Source organism: Rhamphochromis longiceps, linkage group LG10 (genome assembly GCF_057381845.1).
Source record: "Rhamphochromis longiceps isolate RC_006_pf linkage group LG10, R_longiceps_female_GT1.1, whole genome shotgun sequence".
NCBI classification, from domain to species: Eukaryota; Metazoa; Chordata; class Actinopteri; order Cichliformes; family Cichlidae; genus Rhamphochromis; species Rhamphochromis longiceps.
The window spans coordinates 10,860,066-10,887,710 of NC_140566.1; the positions used below are offsets into that span (position 1 = coordinate 10,860,066).

Consider the following 27,645-nt stretch of genomic DNA (forward strand, 5'->3'; position numbering starts at 1 on the left):
TATTAAGTCTTAGATAATAAAATGCTAGTCTATACTGTAATCCTAGTGGATTTGAATGATGTCAGACCAAAAATAACCCATGCAAATTTTAAAAAGACATAACAGCCCTTTAAGAGAACCCCTTTGATTTCTAAAAATCCGTTGGTGGTTCTAGATGCATTTGGCTGTGAATGTGTGCAATTTAATTATCATTAGAATTCAAAAGAATAACTCATACGTTACAGCTTCTCTTAATTTGGTAGTTCTAGCTTATTTATATGCATTTTAAAAGTTGCTTTCAAATGACTTTCCCAGCCAAATTAAGGTAAACAGAATTATGATGAGCATGCTGTACTACCCACTGAAAATTAACAGTTGTCACACTGAGTGGAATTAGTGTATGTATTTCCCTTGAAATCTCTTGATCTGTGCTTGTCCTGTATCAAGTACAGTTTGCTGCAGTAGACTCGTTGCTGTAATTTATTTGTTGTTTTCTTGATAAAATCTAAATTCTTGATTACATTTTTACTGCTACGAATCCAATAAATCCACAGAAATAACCCATATTTCAATAATTATTTGTTAATAGAAGCCAAGACCATCTTGGACTATGAAAACTCTTGGTCCTGACATGCAGGGTAATTCATCCTCTGGGGTCATGCCCTTTGAGGCTGCTCCGTGGGACCATCAGTTATCTTCTTGCTGTGGTTCCTGCTCCACAGTGCCTACTCAGCTGACTGTGACTTGTTACTATGAACCCTGACGGAGCTCTAGACATATCCTCTCATACTTTTAATATCCTTTGTCTTGCTCTGATAGCTCCCTTAATGCATTATAGTGGCAGTGATGAAAGCTTGTATTTGTCTCCCTACCATCCATTTCCCCCAAAAGACACAGCAATATGTCACCAGTAACTGCCAAGCATTGATAAGAACTCCACAGAACTCCTTAGTTTTTCCCCAAGAAAACAGTAAGCCCTGTATAATGTAAAAGTATGTGATGTATGACTTTACCTGAGTGACACTAATATATGCAGGTGGGATGCGTGTTGTGTGTACATCAAATATCTGAGCCTACTCAATAGCGTGAGCCTCTTCCTTTACATACCACCCACTGTGGCCTTGATTTAGACTCCAAAATTGTCAGTGAATCATACTTCCTGGTGGTGGCCCCTGCTTTCAGTTAGCACCCTGGAGCTGTTGCACTGGAGAAGTCCTGATCAACCATCACAACCTGTGCATAGTGATTTAAATATGCTTGATGTTAAACCATGTAAAAATTACGTAGTACTTTTTAATGATATGCAGTAGAGTCCTGCAAGGTGCATTGGATATGTCTGCTTTGCATTTTGTATCCATAGTTTCTTGACAGACGTTCTATGTATCTAAGTGTCTACACTCCGCCTTTTGACACGGTACACTTGGCAGCATATTGCACTGCACGTTTCTGTCTCCATGAGGACATGGGATTAAATTTTTGGAGGTTGAAAAGATGGGAGCGTGTGTATGTGGGGAGGTGTTGAAAAGTGATTTTGTTCACGGTCCAGTGCACTCTACAGTATTCGATCTCTCTGCTCGGGTATAGGGGGAGTTCTAGTCTGCAGCATCTTATTGACAATATGTTAGATGGTGAGCCGTGATTATTTCCCAATAGGCAGAAAACGGAAGGGGACATCAGCACTTCCATCTCCTGTGGACTGCACTCTCTTCCCATTAGCTCAAAGCCTGTGCAGATGAGCCTAGTAGATACTGTCTTTCAGCAAAGGCAGCTCTGTAAGTGTTGGCTGTAAGTGGACCTGTATCCACAGCATCAAAGTGTCACACAAAGTAGAATGTAAGCTATTGAAATGCTTCTCACATACAGTAGAATTGTACTATTATGATGATTACAGATACTTTTAATCTTTACATAATGCAACTCTCTCTCTCTCCCTCTTTGCTTTTACTGTAGATTTGTTGGTGTAATTTTCTCTCCTATGGAGTTTTCAGCATATTATGCATAACCCTATATGCCTTTTCTGGTTGATTCATATTTTTCTTCCGCTGGCATATTTTAAAATTACATTTTGATTTATACATCCACTTTCTACCATTCCCCTCAGTATTCTCCAACAGATGTTGGATAAAGCTAAACAGTGCAATGTTATTATTACCACCCACATTTAATATTCAGCATACTGCAAAAATCTCCCTCGCTCATTATGTTAGCAGTAGATTTCAATATGAATGTTATTCATATTTCATATTTTATTCCTATGAAATATTATTGTTTCTGGCTCACGCTTTTTGAGACATCAGCATCTTTACTAGATTTGCAGAATACTGAGCCCATCACAGCAGGATAGTTTTGAAGTACCTACAAATATGTCTAGAACACAGTGTTTTGCAAGACTCTGTGAATAACTATTAACTGGATAAAAGAAAAAAACAAATATATAAAACTAACAGTTTGTAAAACAGTTCATTGGAACAGAGATGTTTTAAGATAGATCGTTTTTGGTTGCACGTTTAACAATTCAAGTTAAGTTGGTAGAACCATTGCAAATTAGTATCAATAATTTAGAGTTGAGCCTTAGACGCATCACATTTACAAGCTGTTGGTTAATAAATAAATCGGTGTGTTAAGCTAATTTTTACTCCATTGTGTTGCACGCGTAGGGTTAACTGATGGCATGACCATAGCTGGACTGGCCATCAGGCATACCAGGCATTTGCCCCGTGGCTCGATGGGGATTTTTCATTTTTATGGGCCGATTTTTTTCTTCTTCTTGTAACGGTATAAACAATGAAAGGTGGTGGATTTGCCAGATACTGGCATCACTCAGTTGCTTGGTGGTGGCTATGGCGGAGCTTCCACAGAGGCCAGCGGGTGGATGAGGGAAAGGGGAGGCTGGAGGAGGAGTGTCAGGTGAACTGAACTTCAGGTAAGAAGTTATGACCTGCAGTCTATCTGGGTCAGATATAAACCAACTTTAGGTGTAGTTTATTTTCGTTGTGCTGACTTTTTACAGTCAGTTACAATAACTCGTACTGCATACTAGCTAGCATGATGGAGTTTCTGTACAGCTGGGTGGGTGCTATGATGTTACTGATAATAAACTTTAGGGGTGGGGAAAAAAATCGATACTGTGTAGTATCGTGATATTTTGTTTGCTAATAATGTATCGATACAGGGACAGCAGAAATCGATATTTTGTTACAAAAAAAGTTTTTGTGGACTGGAACATGCTCTGACTTCAGAGCATGTTGATCAGCTCCTTTTTCTGAGCAAGAATCCTGACATTCCTTCACTGTCCAAATGTGTTTAACTTTTTTTATGGCAGCAATGAACATGACAGTTTACTTATTTTCATTTAAGACATGTTGTATTTTAATTAAGTTTAAAACTTTTTTATTCAATGTAAAATTATATTTTGTTTTAATTTACTTTCAAATTCTTCAGTTGCTGAAGGGGCTGCATAGTTTTCACAAATTTCATAGTTCAGAATAGCTATAATTGTACCAGATGGTAAGTTGGACTAGACTGTAATACAAACCGTTCAGTTTGTCAACAATAAAACTGACTGAAATGAGAGAAAGACTGAGTGTGAGACTTTGTTATTAGATAAAATGAATATTAATAAAGTTTACCTTTATGTACAGAATCTGAATATCGCAAAATATTTTTCAAAAATTGCAATAATATCGTATCGTGCGTTAAGTATTGTGATAATATCATATCGTGGGATGTATGGTGATTCCCACCTCTAATAAACTTTATTTTATTCATAAGGTTAGTTAGTAGAGTTGCTAACCATCCCGTAAAAACCGAATCGTCTCTTATTCAGAGAAAATATTACGAGTTTAGTATTGATTTGAAAAGGAACACAGTTTGTCCCGGACTTCAGCTAGAATGGAAAAAGACACAAAGCTGGAGTTATTCTGTCTTTACTCTGTCAGCTGCCTCTTCTTCTCTCATTCCCTCTCCCTCTGTTTCCTGTTGCTCCTTCAATCATGAAACTGATCAATGATCAGCTGATCGGCTTTTCTCTCTTGTTTGTTTATCGCCCACTTTGCGCCAGAAAGAGGAAACCAGCGGACGTCGCGCTAAACAACAGCAGCATGTTTAAGCTTGATCAGCTGTTGTTAGAATTTATTTAATATTAATTTCTAGTATCAGCTGATGTTTGCTGGAGCCATTAAGCTGCTGGTCATGATATCGGTGTGGTTATCTGGTGAGAGGGAAACATGAAGATGAAACCAGGAGATGTCCTTACTGAATCATCAGAGCTGAACAGGTGATGGAGAAACAGGTTTACCTTTTAGGTGACATGAATGAGTTGAAGGGAAGTTATGAACTGTTTCTGAGAGACAAATAACACCAGGATCCTTTTCTAAGTAGCTGACAGCTGGTAACTGTGCAGGGGCGGGTCTAGCGAAGTTTTGCCAGGGGGCCAGGTAGGGCATTAACAGGGAAAGGGGGGCACAAAGAAATACTTTTCTTTCTTATTCTCATTTAAAATCTCTCGCCTTTAATAAATAGTTATCTGAATCTTACAACCAAGATGTAAAATGTATAGAAATCATGCATATACCAACAAGACAGTGTTCATCACTGTCATCACCACAGCTTTTGTTTTCATTCAAAGGCTTTATGGCTTTTCCTATAGTACCTGGTGGGCCGGTCTCTAGTCAAAATGCCCAGGCCGATTTTTTGTGAATTAATCTGAGAGGGTGCATTAAAAAATAAATGGCCGGGCCAGCGGTGCACATTGGAAATTAGCTCACATAGACACATTAGTTGTGCCACTTCTCAATGACGGTGGCATCTTAGCTAACAACCCCAACTACCAGATTCAACTTGTAATTGGCTAAAAATCACTTAGCCTACCGGTGAGAGGGACGTTGCTAGCTGTCAGTTTTTTCAAGCGATGTTGAAATTTCTACATTCCGACATTTCAAACGCTTCAGGAGCTCTCCGCTCAGTGCAGCATCAGCACTGCGGAAATACACGGATACATCCATAGGCTCAAGACAGAATTCACAATGCTTTTTCTGGACTTTCAGGCGTATGGACCAATGTTTTCTTTTCTGATCAAACCAGAAAGCTTTAATGAGCAGCTGGATTTGTCTCGCATTAACTGGCTGAGTTAATGCCAGTTAATGCGACATCGAAATGCAGCTGATTAAAATGAAAACCTCGACTCTGTGGGGGTCAAAGTTTGCAGAACTACGAACGCAGCTGGAATCCTTAGCTGTGCGTGTTCGTGGAGCTTGTATTTTCACCTGCTGGACATCACTACCTGACAAGTTTAACTGTCTTCAGAACATTGCAGAGGCCTTATTGACAGTATTTGACTCTACATATCTGTGTGAGCAGATTTTCTCTCACACGAAGAGTGTCCTCAGGTAGTCGTCTGAATGCTGGACACTCAGAGACCATGTAACATGTGTATCTCTGTATTAACAAACATGCCATATTGGCTCAGTTCATTTTTCTTATCACTGTTGTGAGGAGACCATAAATAGCATTTGCATTTTCTGTTGTATAGTTCATTTGCTGTTATGGAGTTCTTGTTATTGATAAAAAGTGTCTTTTTTATTTCAAAATAGCTGATAACTATTTGCTGATAGCTGCCAACATCTGTGAACAAATATAATTCTATAAAGTTGTTCTATATAGTGTGTAACTGTTAATATAGAGTGTTATTAAATTTATTGTTAATGCAGTCATATGGCACACTGACCTCTTAGGAAATTTTAGATGGCACTCATCATCAGAAAGGTTAGCCTACCCCTGCTCTAAGGTATCACCAACTGCTGTTGAAATATTTAAAAAATACAGATGTCAGCTGCTTGAGGATGCTGCGGTTTAAATATCCATCCATCCATCCATCCATCCATCCATCCATCCATCCATCCATCCATCCTCCCTCTTTCCTCGGGCTGCACCTGAAATGCCGGCTAAGCTAAGCCACTGTTCATCTGCAGAAAAGATACCTGGCGGCCCACCTGATCTTTTTTCTGAGCTTAAAAAAATGTCACCCTCATTGTGGAATCAGAAGAAAAGAAAGTTATAAACAAAGTAATCTGAATTCATGCTCTATATCTCTACAAACCTTCTAACAGAAGAATTGTAAAATCAGTCATTGAGATATTTTAGTCCGGTGTGATTAATTCACACACCTTTATACATTCCAACTGTCATATCTACAAGTTGACTGGTATAGAAGCACAATCAATTATTTAAGTAAGCAATTATTAACAGTCTTCAAATAGTACAGCTTGATTAGATTTTCTTGGTTCTAAAAAAACGAGTTCAATTTTAGATATCTAAATTAAACAAATCAAATTTTTAAAAGTGCAGTCATGAATCTCATGAAACACTCACACTTTGTCAAATGACACAAAAATACCTGGAACCTTAAGCTAGTACAGTGCCGTAAATATCCCCCTTTACACGCCAAAACCCATATCTTTTCATTGCTATGTGCACAGAATATTCATGCTTCATTCAAGTTTTTGGCACATTCACAGTGCTGGCTGTTGGTGCGTAATTCTCAGAACAATTAAAGTGGTGCATGGAGTTGATGGCCACAGGGTGCCAAGACATCCCAGGAATCTGGCTGTCCATCAGACAGCTAGGAAGAGTTGCAGTGCTGTTTGTACCACAGATGGCTGATCAGTAGAACTGATTTCTTTTCTTTTTTTCCTTGCCTGGAGCATTCATTGTGTCTCATCACCACACTCACTTGAGAGTAATGGTTTGTTTCATTTCACTTTGTGTGTGAAAAATGTGTATTTGCAGCATTAGGATGGGCTATGCAGCAGGTAAACGTGAGCATATTTCAATGGTGTTTGACTTGGAATATGTATGAGCGCATGAAATTTTGATGGAGCACTTCAGCACAAAGCGTACTCCTACTCAGTTTTCCACAAAACAGACAGAGAGCATCTTTAAGATTTAGAGGCTCGCTTGTGTGTTGGGGTTTGAAAGGAAATTCAGCACAGACACCACAGCAATCTGCATTCACTTGTTAAGGTTGGACTGGATTAGACTGAAGCAGGCAGACCCAACATTTGTCTGTATTCTGGATGCATTTCAGAGCAAAGTCCATCTGTCTGCCTCTTTTTCTTTATTGTAGAACTTTTACACAGAGACACGCCTGCACAAACTAGCCAGCAGGATAGATGATGGAGAAGGAATGATTTCACTTTGGAACTGTAATAAGAATATCTGTGGTAACAATTTCCTACATTTTTTGGGAGTTTAAAATGGTTTAAAATAGCAATAAAGCACACAAGGAACTACATGTACAGTATATTGAGCCATTTATTTCTAAAGGATGTTCCAAATTTGAAATGTGCTAACACTCTTTTCCCCCATCTTTTTGTCCAAGCTTCTTTTTCGAGGTCTTCCCGAAGACCCACTTTGCCTTTTGGGACTATGCTGGTTATTCAAATATTCATTCTCATTGGCCTGCTTTGTATGAACAACCTGCAGCAGGGCTGTGGCATGGACTTTTTATCAGGTGAGAATCTCATACGTGGGTGTGAGAACGATGAAGAGTAATATATTAGGACGCACTATTGTGATTTACTAACTTGAACTTCTCCTGTAGGTGCATTTATGTTGTCCTGGATGAAAACATGAAAACAAAGATCACTTGCATCTGTTCTTGTCTTTTTCAGTGAAATGCACACCCTGCCTTACTGTACAATACGCATTGCTGCTCTGTGTATGCAAACTTTCATTGTAATCGAGCTCACTGATTATAATTATATACGCTTTGAGCTGTCTTTGAGTGAGATTATCTTCTACCAGTTATTATGTAAAATAGATTGGAATTTGTAATTTTGCTTGATGTTCTGTTCTTTTATTTCAGTTTCAAATGACTAAATCTCCTTATCAGATATGTAAACCTTTAGCTTTACTTATATATTGGCGTTTGTGGGCATCATTTAAAAAACTTAAATACTTAAGGACCGAAACTATAAAAGCCCAAACATTATACCTCTGTTCCATTTTCTTGCACCCAGCTCTGCTGTATTGATTAGGCAGTGGCGCCCTCTAGTGGTAGAGTTTTAGAAAATATCTGAAGCTATACAGCATATCACACCCATACCACTCACCATTAATTTCCCCCAAGATTGGGACGATCTTGGGGGAAATTAATGAAAACCTTGAGGTTGATCTATGTGAGCATATGCATATGAATAGAATGACTGCTCACAGTATTGCAAACACACAGAAATGTACCTAAAAAATTTTGAGAAATGTTTCATTCTCAGTTTAAGGTCATAATACATATATATGAATGTCAGTAAGCTATACAAAAGTTTTACTGCATACCAAGCTAAATTTTTTATATCATAATTGATGTTGCATTAGATTTAGTTTCGGCTTACACATAAAAGATCACATTCCTCTTGTGACTAAGTCATTAGGAAAACTTGTACACTCCTTTCTGCTACTGCAGGATTAAATTTGAATACACTTCACAGGGTTGGCATTTATAAAAATGTGCTTCCAAAGCAAAATGTATTTATCTACTGGGAAACATCTTTTTAACTTCATCTATTTATTCACTTCAACCAGCCCAGTCATCATTTCAAGTCCTTTTCTAAAATGTCAACTGAAGTTCATAAAACTTCTTTGTTAAAAATGCTTCTTTCTTTTGGGTACTGAGAGATGATTTACATTTATTTGTTCATTTAAAAAAAAAAAAAACCTATCTTACGGTGTTCACAATCATTCTGCAACAATTTTCAGTGTAGTTTACTGTTTGTGGATACATTTAGGCCATGAAGATATAGATTACATATATTATGTAGGTCAAAAAATACTGTATTTTTTTTACACTTGCTGTTGTTTTTCCATGCAAACAAATATAGACAAACACAGAGGAAACCATGAGGTCATCACCCAGTCGCCCGCATCTGAACAGGAAGTCGAACAAGGCAACAACCAGGGGTATAAAGGTATGATCCACTCATCAGTCTTGTGTAAAGCATCGTGTCGTTGTGACTACAATGTGCAGAATGCTGGAATTAATTTGGTTTTATGCTTGCATGTTCCTAGTTTGCATTTACTTTTCATTGCATTCTCTATTGCCAGTAGTTGTTCAACTAATCCTGTTGCTTTTGCTTTGGTTTTATCTTGCAAAATAGCTTCAAAGAAGCATCTGAAATAAGCTTCAACAAAGCTGCCGGTGAAGTGTTGCCCCAGGATGTGCTGATTCTGTATTTGTCCTTTGAAAGACACAATTTTGATCCCATTTCCCAGGAAGAATACCACATTTCCTTTTGCTGACAAAGACTCTAATACCATTTAATGCCAGTTCAGCAGCTGTCGACCGCAAGTCCTGTGTCCAAAGCCAACACAGTTCAATCCTCTATCCCTTTGCTCTGACATTTTATGGTGAGGGCTTTGACATGGGGGTATATTGTGGTGGAACAAAGCTAAACATTTAAGTGTTCTTCTGTCTCTGTGGTTTCTGAAGATGAAAAAATCGCCCTCAATAAACTGATTTATATGCTGAGCACTCTTCCTAGCCTCTGAAGCAAAGTTAAGTCAAACACAAACAGAAAATGACATGCCATAATAATTATGTGAGTGTGTTTTTCTAATCCATAATGGGCACCATGAAGATGTTTTCTTTTTCTATTATGAAATCAAAAGTGGAGTTCCATTGTTAGTTTATGTGGCACTAATGGGTGAAAGTGGAATTCTTGATCCCTTTCTCACATCTAAAATCTTAGTAGACCAGCAAGGAAAGAAAAAATACTGTGAGATGGCGCAAAGTTGAAAAGATATCCAAGTCTTAATGAATGATGAGACCATCCGGGCAGCTGCCAGTTTGGAGGAAGACCGAGAAAAACAGAAGGCATGGCTGTTGCATCAGCTTTTCTGACTGTGTTGTTAAATGTGAAGGCAAGGGCTGCTTCTCATTTTGCCTCAGTACTTTGCATGACCCTGAGCAACTGTAGTGAAAGGCATTTGACAACTATGATGCAAACAAGACATGAAAAAGCCAATGAACTGTCAGATGAGGAGCAAAGAGCGGTGAATCAGCATGGAAATTACAGCTAGTAATGGGTAAAATATGTGAAAAGGAGCTGCTAATGGCAGTGATTTGTCACATGCACAACTGGTATGAGCAAAAAATATCATGAAAGATCTTTTTTGTGTGTGTGTAACAGCTTTTAAAACCTGTCTGCATCTTTAGTGGATAAAAACAGTTGATAGTGCTTAACAGACGATCGAGGCCAAGTTTATTGCTCTGTTGAGATTCCAAATTATTTATTTTTTTGTAAATATATTTTTTTGGGAGGGGGAAGAGGGGCGATTTGGCTTTGTGCTTACTGGAGATATTTTCTCCCTTGGATGAGAACCAACTGGATATCCACTCTGGGGTGAAATAAATAAATAAAATTAGGTCTCAGTACTTGGCACGCTCTCCTTGAATTCCTTGCCATTAAATGCGCTGTGTTGTCGTGAAGACGTGCACGTCTTTGTGTTCATTTTTTTTTTCATTTTACACCATCTGTTCCTGGAAATATTGGTGCTTTGGGTTGTGAAATACACAACAGAATTCACAAACTCTGCATTTAGCGGCGCATACTACACCTGGCATTATGTAGAGGCCATGCATGCATAAAACAAAAGAGGCATGGGTGAACCTCTGTTTATCTTCTTTTTGTTGTTCTTTAGCTCTACTGTGATTCCAGCCAGTATATTCATATTAATGCAGTAAATTGAGACTAATGATGAAGTTATTACATCACCAAACGATATGTCTTGCAATACAATCACAGGCCTGCTCTTCCTTATAGTCTCAGCCAACTGGGCTGCCAGAGAGTCATATTGCAGGGATGATATTTACGTGCAAGTAATGAAAGAAATGTAGGCAAACAGAGACCCCCTTTGGGAAAATAAGAAGGAAAATGCAATATGTGCAGTAAATAATTAAAAGTGAATAATGGAGGAAACCACTGTCCAATTATTTTTTTTAATATCACTGTGTTGTTAAAATTATTTTTAACACTATAAATGGTTTAGAAAGGTAGAAAATGCATAAAGGCGGCAGAGAATCAGAGGTGTTTACAATGAAAGCCATTGAGTGCGTGTTTTATGAAGCCAGACGAGAGCTCATAGTGAGACTGTAATTTCCCATATTTTACTGGTTGTTTACCAGCTGTGATGTCTTGGCATGGAAAGCTGAATGCATTCGACAGAGGTCCACAATGGGCAATTACAGGATTTGAGGCATGAGGGCAGGGACGGCTGAGTAAGTAAACTTTGTTCAGTCTAAATGTGACTTAAAAGAGCAGAAGCTACTGAAGATTACCACTTCTGTGGCATGAGAGGGTGGTCACATTTGCCCTAAATGCATAATTACTGTTTACTCCTTTTTTGTTACTAATTTCAGTCAGATATGTGGAGGAATTTTTTAAATGCATGCTTTTTTATTGCAAAAATTGAGGGGTACCTATTGTGCTCATTTCCAAATTTATTATATTTCAGTTTTTTTCTACTCTGCTAGAGTGGCTTTGCATGATTCACGGTTCAAAATAATACTTATTTATTTTTTAAAATCTGTCTGAAACAAACTATTTTAGCTCCTTTTAAGCTATCTTTCTTAGATTTGAACTGCGGGTGGGTGGAGCGTGTGTGCATACAGAAAAATAAACATATAAGGTATTGCTGTGCCATACTCCAAATTTTGGTATCAATCCAATGCAAGTAATTACAGGGCTAATATTGCCACTACCACTATCAATACCAATACTTTTACCCATCTATAAAAGCAGCATATGTAGGAGAGAGAGCAAAGAGATTAATGGGATGTCTCATCATTAATTTGCAAATTCTGAACACATTTTAATGACTAGTGACTTAGTACAGCAAAACACACCATTCAAGTTTTTATATTTTTGAAATTGTTCTTTATTTGCGAGCTGAATTATAAAGGCGCATGTCTCTAAATGACTTTGGCTATCAATAAATTAGATATGACAGTCAACACAGAAAGGTTCATACACACACACACACACACACACACACACACACACACACACACACACACACACACACACACACACACACACACACACACACACACACACACACATTTAACATACTGAACTTAGAAGACAAAAACAAAGTATTAATCCTGTTGCATTAGTAATGATCCGGGGTGACAGAGTCAGAATTCAACGTTAACATTTAATATCACTACTTCTGTACTTCTAAATTTCTAAAGGAGAAGCGAAATTTCTAAGGAGCGATCCTTTCCATGGACTGTGCTGCGCTCTTGCAGCCAGCAGAGGGAGCCCGGACCTGCTCAGACAACAAATACATTTCTTTGGTTCACTAGGTTAGAGAATTAGACCAACTGCCAAGTTTATAGTTTTCTTTATCGATAGAAAGTATTTATTTAATCGGATTATAACTGAGGATGTCCAGTTATTACTTCAACGTGACATTAGGACACAATCCACGAGATATTACATTTCTAACGCACTTTAAAATATCATCTAATTTCACAGGAGTATGAGTGGGGGTCACAGGGTGCGAGCTGGATCGATTTTTTCAATTTCCCTGAAAAGCACAGTGACGCTTCAGCCTCACAGATGAAGGCACACTTTACCAGCTCATTAAGATTGTAGCACTTCTTTGTGTGTTGCCCGAGCCTGTCCCTTTTGGATATAATAAGAACACAGTGCACGTCTCTCTCCTTGATGGTGGGATAAAAATAGTATAAATCATTCATCAAGGTCATTTGTTCACTTCAGCAGTAGTCACACTTTAAAATATCGAGTGTAGTTTAGATGGGGGAAATCTGCATGTGACTAAAAGCACTTCTTAAAATATTGGGTAATGATGGGCACCTGACAAAGGGTTTAGTTGGAGTTTACTATAGTCCTCTGCAGGCTGCCGCCGTTCATTAAACAGGACTGATGTTGCTGGAGTTGCCTGATGTGTTACATGATCTTGTGACACTTTGCTATTTAATTTCTTAAACTGGATATACCGTGTTCCGATGGTTTTATGACATATATTAGACTTCTTCAGCCTCATCTTTAAAAAAGTTGAGCACGATGCAAAGCCAACTGGAGCCTTTTTGCTGTCAGTGTATCCGTATGCGGTTAAATGGTGCCTGATTCGCAGGAATCTCCTCTGCACAACAGAAAAGCCTGTGACTGGGTAGGCAAGCCAGACCAGCTCTGAGCGCAGAGACGCACGGCGCCTCATCCAACCAGCGTCAGTCCCACTAAATCGGGCTAACACTACACATTTTTAAACCATTAAAGTGACTGCAAGTGGACGTTTCGGATCTTTTTTCTTCTTCTTCTTCTCGATCCTTTCTCTTCATTCAGCTGCGGAAATCTTCTTTCGAAGTCGGACAAATCTGATCCCAGATGAATTCCGTGAAGTTAGCGGCATTTGGAAGTGAGGAGCTGGGTAGTGGGAGTGGAGAAAATCCAAGTGGTGTTGAGTGGATTAGGGCTACTTGTCGGATAACCCGTAAGGATGTCTCCGACTGATTCGAACTTTGATTCAAACACAAACTCAGTGGCCGAGGAGCAGTTGTGAACATTACTGTCTGTATTACCGCGGAGCTCAGGAACTCTCCCTCCACCCCGATCCCCCCTCTGTCTTCGGCTCTGCTGTAGAACTTCCTAAATTAGATGAAATAGACAAGAAAACGCATTCTCACTGGATTAACACCGTTTCCAGCTGCTCTTAGAGATGCCTGCTTATCTCACAGGAGTTTACCTTCTGCTGGTATTTCTAAACATTTCTTCAGGTATGAGTTGCTTATTGCCTAAACATTTTTCCCCTCTCAGCCTGTGTTCTAGTGATGGAAAGTTTCCAAATAATACCCGATGGGCACGTGCATATGCAAAAATGTAGCGATGGTGAAACAGAAAGTGAAGGGAAAGAAGATGATGGATTTTCTCAGTTGTATCTGTAACAGCAGCCCGCAGGTATTTGGGTCACCTTTGCTCTCTGCAGACTGCAGTACCAGTGTGTGGCCCCTGACCCATGCCGCGTGCTGACTGGAGTAGCTGGAGGTGACCCTGCTGTCCAGTGAAATACTTTTTATAAACCACTTATTATAATTCATTGGAGCTCACAGCTGAATGCATGGGCTGCTGTTAAGTTTATGTGAGAACTCTCAGTTTTGCAATAGCATGAGATCATTTGCATGACTAAGTGCAGGAGGAGTTAGCTGGATGTGGTAGGTTGTCGCCTTTTTAAATTCATTATATAGGGGTGTACTTAAGAACAGAGGCTCTGCAAAATATCCTCTCATGTTCAGGCACTGCAAGTTGGGAAATCAGCCACCAGCCATCTTTAAACATCATTCTCACTGGGAGAAATCTGAGACAAAGACTGAAAAAAGAGAAAAGCTTTTGGATTACCAGTATGCACATTGATTATTACCCACAGAGTTTTATTTTTGTCTATTGAATGGCCAAGGTTAACCTTGAGCAGTGAAGTCACAGGTGGAGGTTGGGGGTGCATAACCTGAAAGAAAGGTTTTATTGGAGTGTTTTGTGCAATTTATTGTGATGTATTGGCTCATGTTGAATAACCCACAATGACCATTTGAAAGCACGCGTTTCCAAATGTTTGCAAATGTAGCCTTAATATGTGTGCATGCGTATTTCTGAATGCACTTTAGACTCAAAACACATGAAATGACATTTGTTTCATTTACTATTTATATATTTATTTATTTATTCGTTTAAAGAAACCCTGATACTCTGTGCTGGCGCCAGACTCGTTCACTCTGTAAAGCAGAGGCAGCTGTCAGTAACATTAACAGTGGCCACAAGCTGCAAAGGAACTGCTGTGTTTTCAGCACTAGAGCTTTCGTAAGTGTCTGACACTGAGTGATGGTTTTATCTGATGCAGAACTTCCTTTCCTTGACAGCACACAAGGTGATTCTTCCAAAGGCTACAGCAGCTCAAATAACTTCAGAAAAGACGTGTGGCTTAAACACAACCTTACTTTTGGATCACATTCTTTAAAATAAACATAGTTGTATTTACTTCACACTTTCCAAACCGCTGAATATGTCCTAAATGGTCTTCCAGGCCACTTTCATGAACGCAAAAACAGTAACGTGGCTATAATGCAGCTTTTAACCTGCTCTTTTCTTAAATTTCAGTGGTCAGTCAAAAAAAGGGGGAAACACGCTAAAGCTTGCCCATCCTCTTCACCAAGAGCACTAAAATGTGCGTGACACCAATTTTCCAGTACGTTGTCTGTAAATTTGCACACTGACAAATTTGGTAACCGCATAATTCCAAGAGTTTTCAGGGAGATTTGAGAAGTACGGCTCACTCATCTAGTTTAAAAAAAAAATGTCTCTGAACTATAATCATCTATAGCCATAGGCACCTACTCAATGCTATTTTTTGTCAGGATACAAGAAGCAAACTGGCAAGAGGAAGTTTAAAGTGAACATAATAACTTCTGTGTGGTTAATGTGAACAGAAATTAACCCCTTAGTAGAAGGCCAAGTACTAATAACAGTATTTAACAGTATTTACTTCATTCTCTTTTGACTAATGCAGTGGACATTTTTTATTACAAATGGTCACCAAGTGAGTTGGAAGAAGCTATTAGGTGCAGAGTACATGCAATACCACAGTTTGAACCCATGAGAGAATGCTCTTATGATTGATTATAGAGAGTTTATACCGGAGATAGCTGCCATTTCTCTTGCAAATGGTCCAAATTGCAATCAGAACGATTACATCGTTTTCCCATTTCTAATGTGTTTAATATAAACACACCTAAATATGGCAAATATCCAGCTCTTCAAGCTGGATGTTTGGTGACTTGATCATACACAGAAACCTTCAGCTATTGGTGTCATTTTAAGTAATAAATCAGGTAATAAGGATGATGTTCAATAATCTAAATGACGCACAAAAAAGCACGTGCTCTTGTCGAGATGGCCTTTTCCTTTTCTTCCCATGTGCACATCTTAATTATGCGTCCCCAGAGCGTTGTTGTCTCACCATTCTACCTGCTTTGTTTAAAGGTCTGCAAAGACTGCATAAAAAGGTACTTCAGGAAAATATAAGATCGGCCCATTCTGTTGTTCTTCATTAAGATGACTGTTTTACAGCTGCGCTTTCAAACTAAGTCGAGGATCATTATAAAAACACTGCCAGCTTAACTGTCACTAGGATCATTACTTTAGCCTTTAGCAATAAGTATCCAAATCCTCTGAGGTGACATCTTACCTTTATAAACCTTCTCATCCATGCACTATCAGTGGATTAGCTTACTGATAGCAAAACCATATTCTCAGTCAGTATGATTGTTAAGTACAAGAGGGACTCAGAGACCAGCAGGACACAGCCCAATTTTATCATCGCTGTGAACAGCAACCCCGCAGAGGGTAGTTTAGCTGAAACATCTGGCCTACCTCCTGGAGCTTGCTGTACGCAGGTCACAGATCACACATACTTATCATTTTGTTTCGTGTCCTGTATGCTATAGGTTGACTTTTGTGGCTGGACAAAACGTCCAGCACCTGTTACTCAGAGCTAGACTTCAAACAATAATGGTTTGACTGGGGGAAGCTGACACTAAGCTAACAAGACTCCCTACAGTCATTGTGATGGTGACAGTGATGAGATGACTTCCACTACTAATGAGGATTTCTTTGCTATGGATGATAGGGCTGATAGGATGTCTTTGTATGCCAAGAATTCTTTTGTTTGTTGGTTGAAATTGTGTTCCTTAGGAGTAATGCAGCTTATAAGCTACAGTAGACATGTGTTTGGTTGGAAAGAACCTTCATGAATGTTTATTTTGGTTTGAATACACCAGTATGTGGGGTCTTCTTCACACTGACTGAGTACACGCTTCTTAAACGGCGACCGTGGCTCAAGAGTTGGGAGTTCGCCTTGTAATCGGAAGGTTGCCGGTTCGAGCCCCGGCTTGGACAGTCTCGGTCGTTGTGTCCTTGGGCAAGACACTTCATCCGTTGCCTACTGGTGGTGGTCAGAGGGCCCGGTGGCGCCAGTGTCCGGCAGCCTCGCCTCTGTCAGTGCGCCCCAGGGTGGCTGTGGCTACAATGTAGCTTGCCATCACCAGTGTGTGAATGTGTGCGTGAATGGGTGGATGACAGGTTGTGTAAAGCGCTTTGGGGTCCTTAGGGACTAGAAAAGCGCTATACAAATGCAGGCCATTTACCATTTAAACAACCCTGAGCTGGTTGCAGATTTATGTGTCCCCATGAGTTCCAGTAGCTTTATGTTTTTCTTACTGCTCTTTAAGATACATCAGACTTATACATCTGAACATCAGATTGTATGGATGCTTCATTTTAACCATTTGAATGTGATAGACATCCTAAATCTTAGTGGAATTTTTCATTGTCATTCAAAGCATCCAGATCAGAGAGTGTAAAAAAATTAGGTCGTTTCACATGAAGGTTGTTTGACACAAGCATTTACTCATGAGAAGCTGGCCCATCAAGAACTGTTGAAACAGAATAACTAAGGCTGCATGTTTACTCCCCCAAACCCCTGCAGATGTTGCTGCAATTGTTTGGTTCAGCCTGAATGTGCATAAATGCATACGCAATGCCGTTAGCGGGAGCTTGTTTTTAATGTGTGTTTTCAGATTGTCTGCTGAAAGCTGTGATTCATAATTGCTTCCCTTGTTTACTCACTTGTTTCTTGTGGTGCTGTGGGGCTGAATGTGGTTGCTTGCCTGGGGAGGAACAAGCTACTGGGAGCTTCGACGAGTGCCTCTGGGCCTGTGGGCAACAGGTCATCACACCTTCGCACAGACACACAAACATATACACAGAGAGGCAAAAGTGCTTGCACATCTCATTTTGAGGGGGATCGATTATTGTCTGCCTCCCCTGCAAAGGTAGCAGGTTGCTTGCCTGGAGGATCTTCACAAATCTCTACTACTGTCTCAGTCTTTTCAAGTCACATTTTAAAAATAGAACAAAAAACCCAAAAAATAATGTAATAATAAGAGTTTAAACTGTTTACCTCAACAGGATAATATTTATACAGTGTCACAACTTAATAAAGTGTAACAGCAACTCATGCATGTGTGAATCAAATTATGTTGTTATAATTAAAACATTATTAAAAGCATAAAGCTCAGCATAAAATTTAACTTTATGTCTCAGTGTAATTGTTAACTCACTGTGTATTCAATCAGAGTGATATAATATATAGAAAATCAATGTAGTTTTGTTCATTTGGCATGAATCCAGATCAAGACACCCCCCCCAACATTTGGTGAGCTTTGCAGGCTTTGTTCAGCAGCAATATTTTCTTTGAGAAGAAAAAAAAATAGTTTGGTATGATCTCTCCAAATTTGCAGACTATTTACATGCACAAAAACTGTATTGTACACTAAATGGAAAGACCTGAAAAGCCAACCTTTATTTTTATTTATTTTTTTAATTTGGCTGTTATGCTTGTCAATCTGTGGTGTTGTTCTTCATTCCTCAAACCCTGTCAAGAAAACCTTAAATAGTAAAGCAATAGCTTTGCTCATCTGGAGAGAAAAACGTCTAAGCTTCAGAAATGGCTGTGGGTTTGTGGTTTTCTCTGGGTTGTTTGTACTCCTCTGGCCATAGTTTCCTGTTCTGAGGTTATTGTCCAGCTATGTCTGTGTGTTGAAGCACTTAGGATAATTACTTCTCTAAATAAATCAGCTCTCCATTGTCCTGAGGTTTTATAAATATTGTGATATTCTGCGCCCAAAGTGTGTGGTTAATCTGCATAATCTGTTGTTTCATTCTCTGACAGTCAAGATGGGTTAAGGCATGCTGTGCTGATATTTTCAGGGAAATCTCTGAAATTTATCATTGGGACCCATTTCCCATTGGTGCTAGCAGTGATTGGAGTGCTATAATGGTGGCAATACTTTAAAATGTAATTATCTATTCTTCCAGGGTTTGGATTTGAAAGGGTCAGAGTAACATGACCTCAGAGATACTTCTTGAAGTGACCTCTCTGAGTTATCTCCTTTCCATCCAGGCATACCAGTAATCAATAGAGTCAATATTCTGTTTGATAGGTCTTTAGAAGTCGTTCCATCGTAAAGCTCAGACATACGTGGAAAACCACATATATTCTCTTACATATCTATTAGGCTACCTCTGACTGTTAAACCTATACAGTAACACAGGCTACCAAAGAAAATGGCTGAGGATTGCGATAGACCCCATCAGCAATGCACATTACCCATTTCCTCAATCCTTCTCATCTTTCACCTTTATTTGTCTCCTGTCTCTCCCCGTCATTACTGACAAGCTTCAAAGCTTGTCAGTAATGACTGAAGCGAAGACTTCAGCATAAAGAACTGTTTCCCACCAGAGCGTCTCCCACCGAAGAGCCCGAAACGTGCATAAATTTCTTTTAATTAGGGCACCTATTATTAGTTAGCACTTGAAACACTGTGCTTTGGATCAGTGTTTCATTTAGGATTTTTTGTCAGCATTGGGGTGGGAAAGGGTTTTGTTGTTCCTGGGTAGTGCATGGGTAGTCTGTTGGGAAAAGTGTTGGGAAAGCGATGCTTGACTGTAAAACATTCTAAGGAAATATTAACTGGCATCTATTTGTTAATACATAATTTAAATTTAACATGCAACTTACAGGATATACATTAGCCTAAGTGGCATTTTTTATGCAGTCTGAGTTAGTACACTTCTTTTATGTGGACGTTTGTGGAAGCAGAGTGTTTGATGAGCAGTAGATAAATCTTGCTGAGAAACAGAGGATATTGCACTTTCATATGAAAATGACTTTTTAGTGTGATCTACTTTAGGAAACCCGCCTCAAAAAAAGAAAATTTCACAATATATTGTGAATTAATCACTCTATAAACAGTACGTTGTTTTGCATGTTGAAGTATAATAACAAAAAGACTGAAGTTTCATATTTGAATATATTCCAAACATGTTTTAGAAGAAAAGTTAAGAGGAGCTTTTCATCACACTGGATATTTTCAGACACCAGGATAGTGACAGATGGTGTGGTGTCAGCTTCTCAAGTATATGGAACCGAGCCACTGGGTGCTAATAATATATTAGAATTTTATGTCAGTCAAATTCAGACGCTGAGATGAAACGCAACAGTCTCAAACAGACGAACAGAACCTCAAAGCCAAACACTGTACCCAATATTCCCGTCATTAGACAGAGGTTGGTGCAGGTGAAAGCATCTCAAGTGTTTTGATATTAACTCTCATTAGCTTGTGAAGACAGTGGAAAATATGTGCCCTATGTGTTAGTCACCATATGCATGGACATGTGGACTCTGTGTGTAAAGATTCAAAGTATTCTTAACTTTAAAACCTATAACTTTGGTAAAGTTAGGAAATATAAATATATATTCATGCAAAATGTTAACGTCAGTCATGTTTGGTGTTTTTTGTTTTTTTAATAGAGGGCTATGAGCATCTGACAGCTAATTTAGCATGCTGTAAAAGCATCAAACATACATGTTACAAATGTATGATGCACATTGTATTCAGTTTATCTTTCACTGCTATCGCTGAATAATAACCATTTTAATTGAATAACCATTTTCTTCATTTTCTATAATTTTCTCAGCCACTCCACAAGAAAAAGAACTCTTTTTATTTTTTGCCTGCTCTCATCAAGAATTTTCCATCTTTGAATTCAGCTCTAGACTTTGTGTAAATAAGGCTGAAACTAATATTGTAATAAAGCCGGGCTTTGCCTGCTTACTAGATTCAATTTTCTCTCTAGCAGTGCTGGGCTTCACTGTGCCTGCCGGCCATTTTTTGATAGTCTGTGAAACTGAGGCTTGCTGAGTGATACGATAGGCCACCGGCCAGTGTCTCATCCAATTAGAAAATGGCTCAGGTTAATGAGAGAGAACGAAAGGAACAAATGTTGACAGGGATGGCATCGGCAGGCTTTGGTCACGGTGTTGTGAAATACGTTAATTAACCCGTGTTCAGAATCTGTATGAAAACAGAGATAAAAAGAAAGTTCAGTTGCTCATTCATCTCACAGAGGTTGTGTTTGATTTCCCAATGCAATGAGAGCTAAAAGAGCAGATTTACACCATATTTAAATCCAATCCACAAAAAAAAAATACCTGCGGTGTTTTGCTGACTTCAAACAGCTACTTTGTCATGAACTTGATCAAATGAGAACTGTAGCCAGATTTGGTTTTATTTTCCACAAATCAACTGCGTTTACATTGTGTCAATACAATCTTTTGTAAGCAGCTCATTACATCATTATTTCTGAAACTGAAAACAACGTGTTAACTCTTAACACAAGTTTGTACAACACACAAAGAAGCATTTTACCTCAGTAACACCTTTTTTTGATAACCGCAAAAGCATAAAGAGGTTATTGGATCATTACCCTTCAAAGAATCCAAAAGCAAACCCAAAAGCTGGGCTTATGCGTCAACAATCAACCTAAGAGCCTGTGCCAACACGTGCGATCTACAGCACCATTGCAAATGGAGCCAAATAAAAAGCTGTTCACACAGATAAATTCTCAAATTGCTGCCACATGAGTAATCACCCTGAAAAAATCTATTGGCCTCTCCTATGGTAAGCTTTTATCTTTTACAGAAGTAAAAAAAAACCCCAACAAAACAAAAACCTGAACTTATCAGTGCTTTAGTCTTTCAAATAGCAGATATAGAGTGAAAAGAATGATATCTGTGGAGTGGAAGTGACTGACAGGATTGTTAAAAATAAAGAAATAATGGTCAGGATATTATAGACTTCCAGAAGCCAGCTCTCATTCGCTCACTGCTGTGCTTTCTTGCCACTTGTATGTTACTGCATTACTGATTCATGCTTTATGTGTGACACTGGGAAGTCAAACTCCCATAATCAGTTTGAATAAATAGCATTACCACCATTTGTTATTATATGATTTATTTTAAGCAGTTTTACAAATGGTGGGAAATACTAAATTTTTTTAAAGAAAGATAAAAAAAACAAACCCAGATTCAATTGGATTAAAACTGCATTTCGCATCGCAAGTCCACTAAGGCCTAATATTTCAAATGAGGAATGTGTTTTTATGGTGGTAATATAGCACCACCAGCAGCAGCAGAAGCGGCAGCTGTGTTTTGATAAGACTTACATGTGGTTCCTTGGCATGAACGCTGCCAATGTGTGAAACACCAGTTGGTGTTTTTAAAATGTTCAGACCTAAGATTTGAAACTGTTTTGAGAAAAGACAAAATTACATTTAAATGTCATATACACTGCTGCATAAGCATTTCCAGGTGAACCTGCTGATTTGTGGGTAAAAAGTAACATGCCACGCTTTATTTCTTCAGTACTTGTTAAAACCAGCTTTCAGAGAGTTTCCTCATTACAAGGAACCGAAGGACGTCTGAAAAACCAGATTCCCTGAAGGTCTGATGAGTTAAGCAATCAGAAGATATTTATTTCCCTTTTCTTTGTTCCACAAGTAGCACGAATAAGTCCAACAGGTGTCAGCCAGCTAAGATAACAGGCTGTTAGTATCATAAGAAAGTGCAATGTGCTTTGCAAACTGAGAGCGCAACCCATTTTTAATGTCTTAATGTGCAGGAAATGAGCCCATTTTAAGAAATGTGCTCATTTAGTTTCTTTCCAGTGATTAAGATTAAGAAGACTATTAACAATCTTAATGTGTTAATTGGTAAACGTCAGAGATGCTTGTGGATGGATTTCCTTGTCTTTAGTCAAAGATTCCCCTTTCAGTATTTAAGTTATACTAATAATCTGCCTGTTGCAGACACAGGTGAGAACAGAATTGATCTTAATATAATTCTTGGCAAGAATAAAAACATGAATATTGTCTAAAATGTAGAATATGTGTCAGTGTAATCTATCTGCAATGCTAACAGCAGCACTAAAAAAGAGAAATCCAAAAAATACAGAACAATATAGCATGAAGGAAATTTCTGTATTATTTTTTATGGCTATTTTTTATGGATTTTTTAGCTTCACACCAAATGTTACTATTTAAAATGTACAGAAATACCCCAAAACACCTGAAAAAAAATCCAAGACATTATTTTTATTACTATTGTTATTTCTCTTATTATTATGGCAATGAAATGTATACTGTATATCAGGTATATGTCTACATTTGGGGCTTATTGCACAGCAGGTGAAATTGATTGAGCTATAAAACTATAATAACTGTCTTAATAAGATCTTATGTTTGCTGTAACTATCTGTACAATCCATGACTGTGGCATCGTGTTCTGCGTCTTCATTATAGAGACAGAATTTGAGACTTTAAGAAAGAAGGGTTTGGAGGAAATTGCCAGCTTATTTGGGGGTTTAATTGTACGTGTGTCCATTAATATTATGACATGGCATAAATAGCGTGTGTACAGTATGTGTTTGTGCATGAAATGGGATTTTGCCAATGAGAAAGACTTCTATTATAGTGCTTCAGTTTTGTAGTTGAATTTAGTGCTTTGGGCAAAGTCTGGCTCCCCTCACAGTGTGACAGTTAGTTCACATCTGGGCTGTCACTACCAGGGGCACAATTAGGACCAAAAATAAATGTAGGTCATGCACATGTGACATGCAATAGCGCAGCATGAGCCTAATGGGACATTAAAGTATTGATTTATTTAGTTTAGGAAAAAAATGTTTTATTTAAATAAAACATTTATTTTTTAAGTTTCAAGTCTCTAAGGGCACAGGGAAGGAAAAAACATAGACTACAGGTGGTCTGGTGTACTCAGTTTAACTGATTATACTAAGACTGTAGACTACACTGTAGCTTCAGCTAGTGAAATGATAAGACACACTTAAAAACTTTAAATAATGCATTTCATTAAAAAATCTAAATGTGTAATAATTCATTACAGATATACAAATGTGTGTGTGTGTGTGTGTGTGTGTGTGTGTGTGTTTTTCCTGTAATCATAACAAATGACCTTTTTGCCAATTCACTGTCTCTCTATTCATGGGAGGTTTTGCTCTCGGGCTCTGCTTGAGTGATAATCAATGGCCTGTACAGCCACTTTACTTTCCAGTGAACATTTAATGGAGTGAGAATAAGCCTCTCAGATGGGCTACTGGCCTTTCCAGGCAGTAGTGTACCGGAGATAAACGACTGAAATCATCTCACCTTAGCATATGGTGTAGGAATAAACAATATGGTCAGCACATAAAAAGCCAAACATGTAGAATCTATTGACAATATTTCACACAGCAGACTTTACTTTTAAACAGCATTAGAATAAGCTGAACGGCAATGAATGAATGGACTAATACAAAAGGGGAAAAAAGTTATCTGATTCTTTCTCTCTGCAGGGACATAAGACACGTGCAATATGTTTGCCCCCTTATGTGAGTTATAGACAGGTTGATGGATTTATCCTGCAGTTAATGTGTCCTGGTGACCTACTTGGCTCAGATGATTATCATGTACCAGCAATGTTCTGGTTCGAGTATGCCCAGGGGACTTTATTGTGTGTTACCTTCCCAGTGAGCATTTAACAGATGGCAACCCAAAGTGTTTTTTTTCCTCTCTCTTTTATTTACCAGCCATAAGAGCCTGTCTGGGTTTTGTTTTCACTATGCGAGTCTGTATGTGTATAAGTGTGACAAAATGTGGTACTGCCCACTCTACTATAGTAGAAACTAGTACAACAAAGGCTTAAAGCACTTTTGCAGCTGTTTGAAGAGGATGTCTGTCAGTCTATGAATAGATGCTTTAAGTTTGGTAGAATCTTCAAGATGCAGTCCAGAAACAGCACAGAAGCTTTAAAATTTAGAAGATGGGTATGGTTTAACCAAACAGCAACCTCCAGGGCTCAAAAATTAAGCCTATAAACACACACGTGTCAAAAACTGCAGCTTCTCAAATGTCCATGTCAGATTGCAAGCCGCTGCTAACAGATTTTATTTAAAGATCACATTTACAGCAGAAACAGACACATTTACAGCTGGTACAGCCTGTCTGTGATCTAATATTCCCCTTTATAGTAGCTGTTCATAATAGCTGAAGGGATGTGCCTGAAAGAATCAAGCTAGCTAGTGTCTGCTCATTAATTAGTACTCCACCTTCTTGTCCAAACCTGGTCATTTCTGGCTCAAAGAAAAACAGAACACATTTTGTATGCAGTGCAGTGAGAAAATATTTGCCCCCTTTCTGATTTCTTAGCTTTTTTTTTTTTTTTTTCCAAAAAACCTAAAATCAATTGTAATTCACTAGATTTTTTTTAAAGGCTCAGTGTTACTAGCCACACACAGGCCTGATTACTTCCAGACCTGCTGAATCACTTAAATACAACCTGTCTGACAAAGTGAAGTAGGCTGAAAGATCTCAAAAAGCAACATTTCGTGCCACGATCTAAAGAAACAGCTGAGAAAAAAAGTCATTGACAAGGATCAGTCTGGAAAGGGTTAAAAGTCATTGTCTGGACTTAAATCCAATTGAGGTGCTTTCTTGTGACCTTAAACATGCCATTTATGTTCAAACCCTCCAATGTGGCTGGATTCTGCAAAGAAAAGTGGGCCAAAATTCTCTGCAATGATTTGAAAGACTCAATGCCAGTTATTGCAAAAACTTGATTACAGTTCTTGTTGCCAAGTGTGGCACAACTAGTGATTAGGTTTAATTGTGTCTTCAATTACTTTTTCACACAGAGCCAGGTAGGTTTGGATAGATTTTTTCCCTTATAGGCACCAGCATACCTGCCGCATTGCTCGCTTTGTGCCCCGCCATTAACATCATCATACATCCATTTATGCCCAACGTTATGGTGCAGGTAGTTGCTGCAGTATTTTCCTGAATGATAGGTGTTGCAACTCAGATTAAACCCAACATTAGTGCTGATATAGGAGGAAAAGTCAAAAGCAAAGGGATTGCAGAGTTTTCTTTTCAAACTGTTGCAACATCTCCCTCTGTGTAACCGGTGAATCGGGGAGCTTCTGTACTGATGTGTCATTAAAACGGCAGTAAAAAGCAAGATGATTGTACACTTGTGTCTTCAACCCAGCTGTGGTGGCGGCAGCACAACAAGGCCGGGTTACAAAAATCGAGAGGTGCACGACCTGCAGAAACGGCGCCTGGCGATAGCGACATGATGTCAGTGTGAATAAATAACTCAAAATGAGTTGCCGTACTCCCACCTTTATCTGACATATTTTATCTTACCAAACAAAAGGAGGTGCAACAGATTGTTTACAGATTTATATGTTTAACAAAAGAAATGTCAGTTGCTTACATCACCCTTTTCTCTTTTGTGACTTGTCTCAAGAATTTTCTTGTACCTGCTTTTGTTTTTTCACTGCTTATACAATCATTCATACTGAGGCTGCTGGTTGAGCTCTAGATATCTTTAGCCTTAAGCTCTTTACCTTTGTCAGCTTATTTAAACCACACATGTGAAGCTTGGGGAAAGTGCTTGAAGTTTTTCATTAACAATGTTCTTATAAATATTTTTCATGGAGGTTCCCCTATGGTTGACTTTGGCAAAGCACTTTCATAATCTCATTGAATGCAAATGATTAATTGGACAGGCAAGGAATGGTGGTTGGTTGGAATTTGGTATTCATTTAATTGTGAATGTAATCATTAAATATTAATCTCAGAATAATTTTAAAAATAAATGAAAAATGAAAACGCCTTTAGTCCAGATTTTCATTAAATCTAATTTTAGGCCTGTGGTAAGCCTATTTCCACTCTGCTCATATCTTGCCCCGAACATCTGGGTGCTGCAGTTGGGAGGTGTTATCTTGTCCATGACCTTGACTGTCCTCCCTGGAGACTGCCTCACTGCGCATTGTGTTGCAGGAAGCGAAGAAAGAAACCCTAATTTACAGCATTGCAACCAAAGTTGATCATAACTTCCCAGTAATTATAACCATATGTACAAATGCAATTCAAAATCAAATGTTTCAGCAAAATATGAGACAAAGTGCGGTTGTAGACACCTTGTCCTGGCCGCACACAGGCACAAAAACACACTCACATTCCTTTTCCTGCATTCTTGTGTGAATGACAGTGTTGAACTGCTCCACTTAATTGTAGTTTATACAGCCTGAGAAGGAATGTCTGGCATTCATTGCGTCTTTCTGTTTTACTTAACAAATGAGTATGTGTGAATCTTTGTTATATGTCTCTACCACAGATGCGTAGCCTGATTGCTTGACAGTTTGGGAAGTGCATTTCCTACCAAGAGTGAGCTGAGAATATGGTTGCAACTCTCATATCTTTAATATGAAGCCACTAGCACGACATGGTTAGCTTACCTCAGGGGTTATATGCTATAGTAGAAGCTCAGATCACTTTACCTCCAGGCTGTAGCTTTTTAATGAACAGACATAAGAGGTGAATCTTCTCTTCTGACGTTCGTCAAGAAAACACACTTGTATATTTCCCCGAAAAACATGTCGTTATTGTAGAAAAATAAAACCTAATCTGTTTATGAGACTTTTCACTCTATGATGTACTTCTGTGGCCTTATTAAAGCCAGTATTCTTGTGAGAACTCGGAGCCATTAAACAATAGCACATCAACCTTCCTAAAAGCCTTAGCACAAGGCCTCATCTTTGATTGGTAGTTTAATCATATTTCCCTTTCTTTCAAGTTTTATAAATGACAAGTTAAATAATATGAATATTCCTCATTTGACATTCACACTGATCAATTGTTAAAG

At 38.5% G+C, this 27,645-nt stretch overlaps 1 protein-coding gene across 2 annotated transcripts in view; it reads left to right on the plus strand.

Moving 5' to 3' along the window:
• The first annotated feature begins 13,067 nt into the window (after nucleotides 1–13,067).
• The window catches only part of LOC146660334 (roundabout homolog 1-like), a 91,376-nt gene continuing 76,798 nt past the window's right edge, over nucleotides 13,068–27,645 (plus strand). Inside the window, exon 1 of one of the 2 annotated variants that reach the window (XM_085420149.1) lies at nucleotides 13,068–13,771. In XM_085420149.1, the coding sequence (XP_085276275.1) occupies nucleotides 13,714–13,771 (58 nt within the window). In that variant the 5' untranslated portion in view covers nucleotides 13,068–13,713. The remainder of the gene's footprint in view (nucleotides 13,772–27,645) is intronic. The other variant, XM_085420150.1, reaches the window with a different exon arrangement.